General features: G+C 49.7%; 3 protein-coding genes across 5 annotated transcripts in view; 1 reads left to right on the top strand and 2 right to left on the bottom strand.

Moving 5' to 3' along the window:
- Window positions 1-14,338, top strand: part of LOC146009797 (uncharacterized) — a 928,908-nt gene that overhangs the window by 834,469 nt on the left and 80,101 nt on the right. The window lies entirely within an intron of this gene.
- The window catches only part of LOC146009800 (uncharacterized), a 185,381-nt gene that overhangs the window by 130,376 nt on the left and 40,667 nt on the right, over window positions 1-14,338 (bottom strand). The gene's annotated exons all lie outside the window — the stretch shown is intronic.
- The window catches only part of LOC146009845 (uncharacterized), a 31,213-nt gene continuing 19,141 nt past the window's right edge, over window positions 2,267-14,338 (bottom strand). Inside the window, exon 3 of the mRNA XM_083150384.1 lies at window positions 2,267-3,611. Within this exon, the coding sequence (XP_083006510.1) occupies window positions 2,665-3,611 (947 nt within the window). The 3' untranslated portion in view covers window positions 2,267-2,664. The remainder of the gene's footprint in view (window positions 3,612-14,338) is intronic.

Genomic DNA, 14,338 nt, shown 5'->3' with positions numbered 1-14,338 from the left:
GCGGCTCTAGTACCCGCCTGTGAGACTCCTGACCGCAGCTCTAGTACCCGCTGCCCCGAGGCTCCTGACTGTGGCTCTAGTACCCGCTGCCCCGAGACTCCTGACCGCGGCTCTAGTACCCACTGCCCCTAGACTCCTGACCGCGGCTCTAGTACCCGCCTGTGAGACTCCTGACTGCGGCTCTAGTACCCGCTGCCCCGAGACTCCTGACTGCGGCTCTAGTACCCGCTGCCCCCGAGACTCCTGACCGCGGCTCTTGTACACACTGCCCCCGAGACTCCTGACCGTGGCTCTAGTACCCGCTGCCTCCCGAGACTCCTGACCTCGGCTCTTGTACCCGCTGCCCCAGAGGCTCCTGACTGCGGCTCTAGTACCCGCTGCCCCCGAGACTCCTGACTGTGGCTCTAGTATCCGCTGCCCCTGAGACGCCTGACCGCGGCTCTAGTACCCGCTGCCCCCGAGACTCCTGACCGTGGCTCTGGTACCCGCCTGTGAGACTCCTGACTGCGGCTCTAGTACCCGCTGCCCCCGAGACTCCTGACTGTGGCTCTAGTACCCGCTGCCCCTGAGACTCCTGACCGCGGCTCTAGTACCCACTGCCCCCGAGACTCCTGACTGCGGCTCTAGTACCCGCTGCCCCCGAGACTCCTGACCATGGCTCTAGTACCCGCTGCCCCTGAGACTCCTGACCGCGGCTCTAGTACCCGCTGCCCCCGAGGCTCCTGACTGCGGCTCTAGTACCCGCTGCCCCCGAGACTCCTGACCTCAGCTCTAGTACCCGCCTGTGAGACTCCTGACTGCAGTGGAGACACACAGTCAGGATCGGAACTGGATTGTCCTTTCCCAGATTTTGGTTGGGTCATGAAGATGCCTACAGCATGTGGATCATCCTATACTGCTTAGAGTTGGGAGGAAAAGTCAGAATCTGGCTCCTGGGAATCCCTGGAGAATCCGGCTTCCATGGCATAGAAGAGGATAACAGCGGTCACAACACACTTCTCAATGATTAAGGCCTCATTGAGACCGAAGTCATGAACCAGGGGTGGAGGAAGGGGAGAAGATGTCCTGCTAAGATCCAAAAGACAGGACACAACCTAGGTCAGGAACCTTTGGGCCTCCAGCTGTTGTTGAACTACACATCCCATCATGCCCTGCAACAGGTTTAACATTGCCAAAAAGCAAAAATGTAGCAGGGCATGCTGGGATGTGTAGTTCAGAAACAGCTGACCTAGGTGATCTTCACAAGAGACCTGTTCCCGTCTGGGAGTGCAATTACAGGGGCATGTGGCCACCAGTCCCCCCGTAGAAGGCAGTTTGGAGCCATGTAACAGGCAGGACATTTCACCATCATCCTTCAGTGACACAATCCAAAGGGGATGCAAAGCTGCAGAAGGCACAAGTAAGAGACAGGTAGAGCAAATAGAAAGCTCTGGAATGGCGTTGTCCCCAGGCGGCAAGGGGAAGAGAGGTATTCGCCAAGCTCCTTATGCAATGTCGTTAGCATCTTGGTACAGTTAGCTCCCTGGTGGCCAGAACGCAGTTAGCACCACGTTGGTCGGAACGCAGTTAGCACCACGTTGGTCGGAACGCAGTTAGCACCACGTTGGTCGGAACGCAGTTAGCACCACGTTGGTCGGAACGCAGTTAGCACCACGTTGGTCGGAACGCAGTTAGCATCCTGGTGGCCGGAACGCAGTTAGCACCACGTTGGTCGGAACGCAGTTAGCACCACGTTGGTCGGAACGCAGTTAGCACCACGTTGGTCGGAACGCAGTTAGCACCACGTTGGTCGGAACGCAGTTAGCACCACGTTGGTCGGAACGCAGTTAGCATCCTGGTGGCCGGAACGCAGTTAGCATCCTGGTGGCCGGAACGCAGTTAGCATCCTGGTGGCCGGAACGCAGTTAGCATCCCGGTGGCCGGAACGCAGTTAGCATCCCAGTGGCCGGAACGCAGTTACTATCCTGGTGGTTGGAACGCGGGTAGCACCCTGGTGGATAAGGGTGCGGGAGAGGGTTGCTAGGGTTAAATTATGGGGAGGTTAGGCTGTGAGAATATAGAGATGGGGGGACAGAGAGAATGTAGGCATACCAATTGGACCTTCCAGGACTCTCACCATCGGGGATGCTGCTCTTAGTGTTCTGAACCCCCGGAATCCAATCCGCCAGTCATCCATATGTATTCCCGCCTGGTCACAGCATTATATATACCAGGATAATCCAGTGACCGGCAACAAAGAGATAGAGAAATCGGAACCACACGAGAATAGTTTTATCATTATTTTATTTAGTATTTTATACATATAGCGCTAGCATATACTGCAGCGTTTTACCAATACTACAAATGATGCAACCTCCACCCTTTATATAGCAAGACAAATTTGAGAAGGCAATGCAGAGTATATATATATGTGTGTGTGTGTGTGTATATATATATATATATATATATTTATAAGGAAATTTGTCCTTTGCCTGAATTACTTAGTTTTAAGATTTAATTTGTGTCATTTCCCACACTCAGAATCTAAAAATGGCACCTTATCCATGTGAGTTTTCAAATGTGATTTTCGTGGAAAACATTTCCCTACGTGACCTCTCTGATGCATGAAAAGATCACATTTCTGTGTAAAACATTTCCTGCACTCCAGACAAGAATATGCTTTTTTTACCCTGTGTGAGTTCTTCGATGTGCAACAAAAGCAGATTTCTTTGTAAAACTTTTCCCACACTCGTCGCAAGAGAAGGGCTTCACACCTGTGTGAGTTCTCTCATGTCGAACAACATCTGATTTGTGTGTAAAACATTTCCCACACATAGGGCATGGAAATGGCTTCTCACCGGTGTGACATCGCTGATGTACAACAACATCGTATTTCTGGGTGAAACGTTTCCCGCATTCCAGACAAAAAAATGGTTTCTCCCCCGTGTGAGTTCGCTGGTGTGTGACGAGGGATGATTTATGTGTAAAACATTTCCCACAATCTGAACACTCAAATGGCTTCTCACCCGTGTGAAGTCTCTGATGTGTTACAAGGGAGGATTTGGCTCTAAACGTTTTTCCACACTCAGAACATGAAAACGGTTTCTCACCTGTGTGAAGTCTCTTATGCGAAACCAGGACAGATTTATACGTAAAACATTTCCCACAATCCTGGCATGAAAATAGTTTCTCCCCGGTGTGACTTTTCCCGTGTATATTAAGGGTGGATTTTTTGGGGAAACTCTTCCCACAGTCAGGACACTGAAATGCCTTCGCACCCGTGTAAATGCTGTGATATGGAATAGGCGCCGATCTGTTTGCAGAACATGGCTGCTCCTCTGACGCCCCTGGCTGATGGGTAATACGCTCATTGTTCTCAGTGACTGTAGAGGAGGGGACGATGTTCTCTACGCTAAGAGATGAAATATATTGATTAATATCAGAGTTATCGGGAGAATATTCCTGGTGGTTATATGGAACAGGTGATGAATCTGCACTGTGAGGCCCTGGGTGTATAATGGGGGTATCTGGGTATTCTCCTGTGATGTCATCTTCTGCGATGTCATCTTCCGTTTTACAGTGTGGAGATAAATCGAGGGTAACCACGGAGATATTCATGTGGCTATATTCATCTGAGGGAACAAAATATAACTTTTAAGTCACCAAATTAAAGACTTTACCATCCACAACAATTCTATTAATGTAGAACTTCAGGACTTAACCCTTTGAGCGCCATCATCTCTGCGAGAGATGTTCAAAAATATCCGCTAAAAACGCCAGCCTCGCTCACATTTGTTATGTAAAGTCAAATAGGAAATGTTGAGTAAAAAAAGATCCTACTTCCTATATAAGGTGACATTACAGGCCGTTATGAAGAATAAATAGGTTTGCTTGCCAATTTCTACATCTATTTTGTCACTTGGCACTGAAAGGGTTAATAACATAAGTATAAGGGGGCAGATTCAGAGCTGATGGCCCAGGTCCGATTTCGTCCCCGATGGTCGGGGTTCTGCGTATGTGTGAGCGCCGTAGGGGAGTTTCACACTAGCCGGGGCCTTCGCTCCAGTATGGGACTGCCCAATGTGTTATGGGTGTGCCCATAGAAATGCTGGACGTACCCCTGTGAACGCAGTCGAGGTGATGCCCGCCCCCCATTTCAGCCATCTCTGTCCAGGAAAAAAGTAAATAGAGACCTACTTTTATCCAAATAATTCGATGGTGAGCGACCAAGGTCCTATTGAAGATTCTAGGATCCAACTTCAGGGTAAATTGACTAAGATTTTTTTACATATGGGATGTTGCCAAGAGCAACCAAACAGCCTCTTTATGGGTCTGCCCCACTGTTTTTCACCTAGAATCTGAGCCCATATTCCGGTAACTATGAAGGACATTGTTCCTGAAGCCGCCTCATTATAACACATAGGTGCTTAGAAATGAATCTGAGCCAAGTATTTGCCTACGCCACAGCGTATGTTGTCTGTCTTGTACTGTCCGTTTGTGTATTGCTGTGAAGTGCACTTCAAATGATGTTTTTTTATGAAATTACCTTTTAATAAATATATATTTTCTACATAAAAGGAATTCACAATTATTGAAATATTATACTGAGCACAGCTGCGCCTCTGATAAATGCCGATGGGTTTATGCTATAGACCTGATTAATGATTGCCACCTCCGTGAAACCAAGGCAAACCGCTGAGCGAAAGACTGATCTCTGGTAGAACAGAGCGAGCTTCTTCATCTTGGTTAATAGACTACGCTCCATATAGATGAGGACCCTTGTTTCTCTGAAGGGGAACTCATCCCAACTCACCCTAGTAAATAATATTGTGGTGGTTTCAGGACAGCCACCACTGAATCTGCAGCCCAGGAGTCAAAATAGGCACCAACTACCTTCTGAGAAGATCATGGTCAATGGTTCTCCTTCTACTTTATGACCACCCCTCCGCCCTCACCTGTCTCATTTGGGGTTCTTTAAATACACCAGGTGTGGAGATCGAGGACCTAATATTTAATGACATAAGTTGTCCCTCCTTGAAGAGCACATCCTCTTGATGGTACAACAGCCAACTGTTCACCTGTAAGATGCCGAGATGCCTTCTCTCTCCGGTATCTGGAGTTGGACTTGGGATCAGACTTGACCAAATCATTGTCCACTGTGGTGCTTTCAATACAGACCTATAAGGCTTGTATCCCTCCCCCCTCCCCCATTACTAGGACTCCCTCCTGGAACTAACCCATGCTGACACCAGGCATTTTTAGAAACTCTTCGCGCCCCTGGTTTAACCGGGAATGAGGTCTCTGGAGGAACTGCAACATCACCGATAACTGAGGGATCCAGGATCCTTGGGGTGTATGTATTAAGTCTTGGTTGGAGATAAAGTACCAATCAGTCAACTCCTAACTGCCATATTACAGGCTGTGTTTGAAAAATTATAGTTAAGAGCTGATTGTGTTACTTTATATTTGTCCCAGGTTTCTGTGAATTTATAAACCCTAAATAGGTGAGAGGACGTGTTTGGGGTGAGCTCTGCAAAAATCCTGGTTATTGATCCTGCACCGCGGACCGCAGGGGCTCACCTTCTACCCACATATCCTCCGGAGCCCCGTCTGCAGTATCAGCTGTTACCCTGCAAATCCTCTGGACTCCGATCCACCGCGCTAGGCCTGTTGCGCTTCGGGAGCCCGGCCGCCATCTTGCCTCCTGACTCCTCTCTCCTTGCCGGTCAGGAGCGGCGGGGGGGGGGGGGGGGGGGTGATTGCTGAGCGGACTGGTGAGAAAGTCTATCCTGCCTAACTGTGGACTACCACCGTGTCTGGTGGTTTAATCGTGGGGGACGGCGCCTGTTTGTTGTGCTGCGGCTAATTGGATTCCCTGCCTGGAGCTCCGGCGGCCATCTTAACCTCCTAATTAGCGGTGTGCTAGCCACCGTCATTCTGAATAGCGGCCTGGACCCTCTGCTGGGCTTATCTTTAAGTGGCCATGGCTACTTTACTGCAGACGATCCTGCGGGCTATCCATGACTCTGCGGAAAGGTTGCTGGCCAGGTTTGACATGCAGGCCATTACCCTTCCCCCTCGCACTTCTCCTAAAGCTTCTGTGGCTGCTGGTAATGGGGATGGGGTTACTATTCCCCTCCCCGGGTGTCAGGCAGATGTGGGATCAACATACCCTGAGCCTGCCTGCCGTGTGAAGTTGGCTACACCAAAGATCACCTACAAGTGTGCAACTGTATGCCATTATATAGAGGGACTCTACCCAGATGCCACGGATCATAATATGCACCAACCTGGAGTTAACTGCAATGTGGACTTTATACAAAGATCCTGTTTTACTGCCAGTGTTATTCCTATGAATCATCCTGCAACAACCTATTCTGTGGACTTGGCTACAAGACTGCCACACTCCAAGCATGCAGTTTCCTACTACTTGACACAAGGACCCTGTCCGATGGTGTATATTCCTCCACACGGTACACTCACTTTTAGGCCTAAAAGTGAGTGTACCGTGTGAATAAGCTCCCTTTATTATTGGATGGTCCCACTTATATTAATTTGAACATCTACTACCACCTAAAGACCCACAAAAATTGGGGATACTCCGTGATTACGTTGACCCTTTAAAGAGACAATCTGGGTATGTTAAATTATTTAAATTCCTTCTAGCCCAATATGGGTATAATAACAGTACTCACTACATGATTCTCCCACAAATATTAGGTAATCGTCCTTTTGAAGTGAAAGCAACCACTATGGAATCTATATGTTAATAGACATATTGAAATAACCTTTTAGGTAGGTCCCCATTTTATAACCTTATCATGCATATATACAGTATAAATTTTATACGTTCACATCAAAAAGATGTTTTTGCCCTCTAGATATCTGAACTATACTCCTGTGAGGGAGGTCACCACCACCCACGTAATTTTGGAGCATAACAAGCTGGTTCAAACACCGCTAAATTGCCATTGGTATGTCTTATATCTTTCAAACCGACTCACTTGTTTAAACATTGAATATATAATGTATAAAAAATCTTTTGTAATACATGGTTCCCCCACAGATTTTGAGGTCCGCCCTTTTGAGGGAGTTTTATACCATTTACGCATATTTGAGGAAATACATGCTGGTATAAGCGTTCTAATATTACTATGGTATGTTCAATACCCTTTTAATTTTTCCTCAATTACATTTTCTATATACAGTGTTCTCTCTATACAATCATGCTCTTTATTCTTTTCTCTGTGCTCGTTCTCTTAAGTGACATTGAATTTTAAGGACCAATAGGCCTGCTTACTTTTAATAATATTAATTTTATAAAATGTATGTATTAAATGTGTATGTATAAAATGTGAAAATTTTTGTATATGTATTATCAGTATATAATGTACTACCACCATTGTTTTCACCATCTGCAGTACTAAACCCCTGATGAAGTATTTTTCAAGACGAAACGCGTCGGGTTACTTGCATTTCCGAAAAGGATACCATTTCCAGATGTGACTCTGAAAAAATCTTTCAATAAAAAGCACACTGGTTTTTATTAAGATTTGTACTGTTTTGTATTCTAACAAATTATCGGTTGAATCTCCATTCGGTGGTTGAAAGCGCTCTCTATACCTCTATTCCTCCTACTTGCCATACTTTAGTTGAGGTATTCCCTTATCCTCACATTCTACTATTGATGGGGGGGTTGGGTCTATCATGGCTGGTTTTTTTTGCTCACCCGATACTCAAATGTTCTTCGTTATACTATATTACCAGACATATGTATAGTGTTACATAATTGTTATTTACTGCCCAGTAATGGATGTGACGGGACCCTCTCCTATACAGCAGCAGAGCAGTGTGAGTAGCACCGGATGAAAGTAGACTGCGGGGAGGAGACTGGTCGGATCTCTGGGCTGGTAACACACAGTGACATAATGTGAGGGGGAGAGCAGGAGTATAATAGGGGCTGATGGCTGCTGATGTATGAGATACACCAGAGAGTGCGGGGAGGAGACTGGTCAGATCTCTGGGCTGGTAACACACAGTGACATGATGTGAGGGGAGAGCAGGAGTATAATAGGGGCTGATGGCTGCTGATGTACGAGATACACCAGAGAGTGCGGGGAGGAGACTGATCAGATCTCTGGGCTGGTAACACACAGTGACATGATGTGAGGGGGAGAGCAGGAGTATAATAGGGGCTGATGGCTCCTGATGTATGAGATACACCAGAGAGTGTGGGGAGGAGACTGGTCAGATCTCTGGGCTGGTAGCACACACTGACATGATGTGAGGGGGAGAGCAGGAGTATAATAGGGGCTGATGGCTCCTGATGTATGAGATACACCAGAGAGTGCGGGGAGGAGACTGGTCAGATCTCTGGGCTGGTAACACACAGTGACATGATGTGAGGGAGAGAGCAGGAGTATAATAGAGGCTGATGGCTCCTGATGTATGATATACACCAGAGAGTGCGGGGAGGAGACTGGTCAGATCTCTGGGCTGGTAACACACAGTGACATGATGTGAGGGGGAGAGCAGGAGTATAATAGGGGCTGATGGCTCCTGATGTATGAGATACACCAGAGAGTGCGGGGAGGAGACTAGTCGGATCTCTGGGCTGGTAACACACAGTGACATGATGTGAGGGGGAGAGCAGGAGTATAATAGGGGCTGATGGCTGCTGATGTACGAGATACACCAGAGAGTGCGGGGAGGAGACTGGTCAGATCTCTGGGCTGGTAACACACAGTGACATGATGTGAGGAGAGCAGGAGTATAATAGGGGCTGATGGCTGCTGATGTACGAGATACACCAGAGAGTGCGGGGAGGAGAATGGTCAGATCTCTGGGCTGGTAACACACAGTGACATGATGTGAGGTGGAGAGCAGGAGTATAATAGGGGCTGATGGCTCCTGATGTATGAGATACACCAGAGTGCGGGGAGGAGACTGGTCAGATCTCTGGGCTGGTAACACACAGTGACATGATGTGAGGGGAGAGCAGGAGTATAATAGGGGCTGATGGCTGCTGATGTATGAGATACACCAGAGAGTGCGGGGAGGAGACTGGTCAGATCTCTGGGCTGGTAACACACAGTGACATGATGTGAGGGGGAGAGCAGGAGTATAATAGGGGCTGATGGTTCCTGATGTATGAGATACACCAGAGAGTGTGGGGAGGAGACTGGTCAGATCTCTGGGCTGGTAACACACAGTGACATGATGTGAGGGGGAGAGCAGGAGTATAATAGGGGCTGATGACTCCTGATGTATGAGATACACCAGAGAGTGCGGGGAGGAGACTGGTCAGATCTCTGGGCTGGTAACACACAGTGACATGATGTGAGGGGGAGAGCAGGAGTATAATAGGGGCTGATAGCTCCTGATGTATGTGATACACCAGAGAGTGTGGGGAGGAGACTGGTCAGATCTCTGGGCTGGTAACACACAGTGACATGATGTGAGGGGGAGAGCAGGTGTATAATAGGGGCTGATGTCACCTGATGTATAAGATACACCAGAGAGTGCGGGGAGGAGACTGGTCAGATATCTGGGCTGGTAACACAGTGACATGATGTGAGGGGGAGAGCAGGAGTATAATAGGGGCTGATGTCACCTGATGTATGAGATACACCAGAGAGTGCGGGGAGGAGACTGGTCAGACCTCTGGGCTGGTAACACACGGTGACATGATGTGAGGGGGAGAGCAGGAGTATAATAGGGGCTGATGGCACCTGATGTATGAGATACACCAGTGAGTGCGGGGAGGAGACTGGTCAGATCTCTGGGCTGGTAACACACATGTGACATGATGTGAGGGGGAGAGCAGGAGTATAATAGGGGCTGATGGCTCCTGATGTATGAGATACACCAGAGAGTGCGGGGAGCAGACAGGTCAGATCTCTGGGCTGGTAACACACAGTGACATGATGTGAGGGAGAGCAGGAGTATAATAGGGGCTGATGGCACCTGATGTATGAGATACACCAGAGAGTGCGGGGAGGAGACTGGTCAGATCTCTGGGCTGGTAACACACAGTGACATGATGTGAGGGGGAGAGCAGGAGTATAATGGGGCTGATGGCTGCTGATGTATGAGATACACCAGAGAGTGCGGGGAGGAGACTGGTCAGATCTCTGGGCTGGTAACACACAGTGACATGATGTGAGGGGGAGAGCAGGAGTATAATAGGGGCTGATGGCTCCTGATGTATGAGATACACCAGAGAGTGCGGGGAGGAGACTGGTCAGATATCTGGGCTGGTAACACACAGTGACATGATGTGAGGGGGAGAGCAGGAGCATAATAGGGGCTGATGGCTCCTGATGTATGAGATACACCAGAGAGTGCGGGGAGGAGACTGGTCAGATATCTGGGCTGGTAACACACAGTGATATGATGTGAGGGGGAGAGCAGGAGCATAATAGGGGCTGATGGCTCCTGATGTATGAGATACACCAGAGAGTGCGGGGAGGAGACTGGTCAGATCTCTGGGCTGGTAACACACAGTGACATGATGTGAGGGGGAGCAGGAGTATAGTAGGGGCTGATGTCTCCTGATGTATGAGTTACACCAGAGAGTGCGGGGAGGAGACTGGTCAGATCTCTGGGCTGGTAACACAGTGACATAATGTGAGGGGAGAGCAGGAGTATAATAGGGGCTTATGGCTCCTGATGTATGAGATACACCAGAGAGTGCGGGCAGGAGACTGGTCAGATCTCTGGGCTGGTAACACACAGTGACATGATGTGAGGGGAGAGCAGGAGTATAATAGGGGCTGATGGCTCCTGATGTATGAGATACACCAGAGAGTGCGGGGAGGAGACTGGTCAGATCTCTGGGCTGGTAACACACAGTGACATGATGTGAGGGGGAGAGCAGGAGTATAATAGGGGCTGATGGCTCCTGATATATGAGATACACCAGAGAGTGCGGGGAGGAGACTGGTCAGATCTCTGGGCTGGTTACACACAGTGACATGATGTGAGGGGGAGAGCAGGGGTATAATAGGGGCTGATGGCTCCTGATGTATGAGATATACCAGACAGTGAGGGGAGGAGACTGGTCAGATCTCTGGGCTGGTAACACACAGTGACATGATGTGAGGGGGAGAGCAGGAGTATAATAGGGGCTGATGGCTCCTGATGTATGAGATACACCAGAGAGTGCGGGGAGGAGACTGGTCAGATCTCTGGGCTGGTAACACACAGTGACATGATGTGAGGGGGAGAGCGGGAATATAATAGGGGCTGATGGCTCCTGATGTATGAGATACACCAGAGAGTGCGGGGAGGAGACTGGTCAGATCTCTGGGCTGGTAACACACAGTGACATGATGTGAGGGGGAGAGCAGGAGTATAATAGGGGCTGATGGCTCCTGATGTATGAGATACACCAGAGAGTGCGGGGAAGAGACTGGTCAGATCTCTGGGCTGGTAACACACAGTGACATGATGTTAGGGGGAGAGCAGGGGTATAATAGAGGCTGATGGCTCCTGATGTATGAGATAAACCACAGAGTGCGGGGAGGAGACTGGTCAGACCTCTGGGCTGGTAACACACGGTGACATGATGTGAGGGGGAGAGCAGGAGTATAATAGGGGCTGATGGCTCCTGATGTATGTGATACACCAGAGAGTGCGGGGAGGAGACTGGTCAGATCTCTGGGCTGGTAACACAGTGACATGATGTGAGGGGGAGAGCAGGAGTATAATAGGGGCCGATGGCTCCTGATGTATGAGATACACCAGAGAGTGCGGGGAGGAGACTGGTCAGATCTCTGGGCTGGTAACACACATTGACATGATGTGAGGGGAGAGCAGTAGTATAATAGGGGCTGATGGCACCTGATGTATGAGATACACCAGTGAGTGCGGGGAGGAGACTGGTCAGATCTCTGGGCTGGTAACACACATGTGACATGATGTGAGGGGGAGAGCAGGAGTATAATAGGGGCTGATGGCTCCTGATGTATGAGATACACCAGAGAGTGCGGGGAGCAGACAGGTCAGATCTCTGGGCTGGTAACACACAGTGACATGATGTGAGGGAGAGCAGGAGTATAATAGGGGCTGATGGCACCTGATGTATGAGATACACCAGAGAGTGCGGGGAGGAGACTGGTCAGATCTCTGGGCTGGTAACACACAGTGACATGATGTGAGGGGGAGAGCAGGAGTATAATGGGGCTGATGGCTGCTGATGTATGAGATACACCAGAGAGTGCGGGGAGGAGACTGGTCAGATCTCTGGGCTGGTAACACACAGTGACATGATGTGAGGGGGAGAGCAGGAGTATAATAGGGGCTGATGGCTCCTGATGTATGAGATACACCAGAGAGTGCGGGGAGGAGACTGGTCAGATATCTGGGCTGGTAACACACAGTGACATGATGTGAGGGGGAGAGCAGGAGCATAATAGGGGCTGATGGCTCCTGATGTATGAGATACACCAGAGAGTGCGGGGAGCAGACAGGTCAGATCTCTGGGCTGGTAACACACAGTGACATGATGTGAGGGAGAGCAGGAGTATAATAGGGGCTGATGGCACCTGATGTATGAGATACACCAGAGAGTGCGGGGAGGAGACTGGTCAGATCTCTGGGCTGGTAACACACAGTGACATGATGTGAGGGGGAGAGCAGGAGTATAATGGGGCTGATGGCTGCTGATGTATGAGATACACCAGAGAGTGCGGGGAGGAGACTGGTCAGATCTCTGGGCTGGTAACACACAGTGACATGATGTGAGGGGGAGAGCAGGAGTATAATAGGGGCTGATGGCTCCTGATGTATGAGATACACCAGAGAGTGCGGGGAGGAGACTGGTCAGATATCTGTGCTGGTAACACACAGTGACATGATGTGAGGGGGAGAGCAGGAGCATAATAGGGGCTGATGGCTCCTGATGTATGAGATACACCAGAGAGTGCGGGGAGGAGACTGGTCATATATCTGGGCTGGTAACACACAGTGACATGATGTGAGGGGGAGAGCAGGAGTATAATAGGGGCTGATGGCTCCTGATGTATGAGATACACCAGAGAGTGCGGGGAGAAGACTGGTCAGATCTCTGGGCTGGTAACACACAGTGACATGATGTGAGGGAGAGCAGGAGTATAATAGGGGCTGATGGCACCTGATGTATGAGATACACCAGAGAGTGCGGGGAGGAGACTGGTCAGATCTCTGGGCTGGTAACACACAGTGACATGATGTGAGGGGGAGAGCAGGAGTATAATGGGGCTGATGGCTGCTGATGTATGAGATACACCAGAGAGTGCGGGGAGGAGACTGGTCAGATCTCTGGGCTGGTAACACACAGTGACATGATGTGAGGGGAGAGCAGGAGTATAATAGGGGCTGATGGCTGCTGATGTACGAGATACACCAGAGAGTGCGGGGAGGAGACTGATCAGATCTCTGGGCTGGTAACACACAGTGACATGATGTGAGGGGGAGAGCAGGAGTATAATAGGGGCTGATGTCACCTGATGTATGAGATACACCAGAGAGTGCGGGGAGGAGACTGGTCAGATATCTGGGCTGGTAACACAGTGACATGATGTGAGGGGGAGAGCAGGAGTATAATAGGGGCTGATGTCACCTGATGTATGAGATACACCAGAGAGTGCGGGGAGGAGACTGGTCAGACCTCTGGGCTGGTAACACACGGTGACATGATGTGAGGGGGAGAGCAGGAGTATAATAGGGGCTGATGGCACCTGATGTATGAGATACACCAGTGAGTGCGGGGAGGAGACTGGTCAGATCTCTGGGCTGGTAACACACATGTGACATGATGTGAGGGGGAGAGCAGGAGTATAATAGGGGCTGATGGCTCCTGATGTATGAGATACACCAGAGAGTGCGGGGAGCAGACAGGTCAGATCTCTGGGCTGGTAACACACAGTGACATGATGTGAGGGAGAGCAGGAGTATAATAGGGGCTGATGGCACCTGATGTATGAGATACACCAGAGAGTGCGGGGAGGAGACTGGTCAGATCTCTGGGCTGGTAACACACAGTGACATGATGTGAGGGGGAGAGCAGGAGTATAATGGGGCTGATGGCTGCTGATGTATGAGATACACCAGAGAGTGCGGGGAGGAGACTGGTCAGATCTCTGGGCTGGTAACACACAGTGACATGATGTGAGGGGGAGAGCAGGAGTATAATAGGGGCTGATGGCTCCTGATGTATGAGATACACCAGAGAGTGCGGGGAGGAGACTGGTCAGATATCTGGGCTGGTAACACAGTGACATGATGTGAGGGGGAGAGCAGGAGTATAATAGGGGCTGATGGCTCCTGATGTATGAGATACACCAGAGAGTGCGGGGAGCAGACAGGTCAGATCTCT

This window comes from Crinia signifera, chromosome 6 (genome assembly GCF_055691185.1).
Source record: "Crinia signifera chromosome 6, ASM5569118v1, whole genome shotgun sequence".
Classification (NCBI taxonomy): domain Eukaryota; kingdom Metazoa; phylum Chordata; class Amphibia; order Anura; family Myobatrachidae; genus Crinia; species Crinia signifera.
Note: the sequence above shows the minus strand (reverse complement) of the source record. Positions and strands in the feature narration are given on the sequence as shown.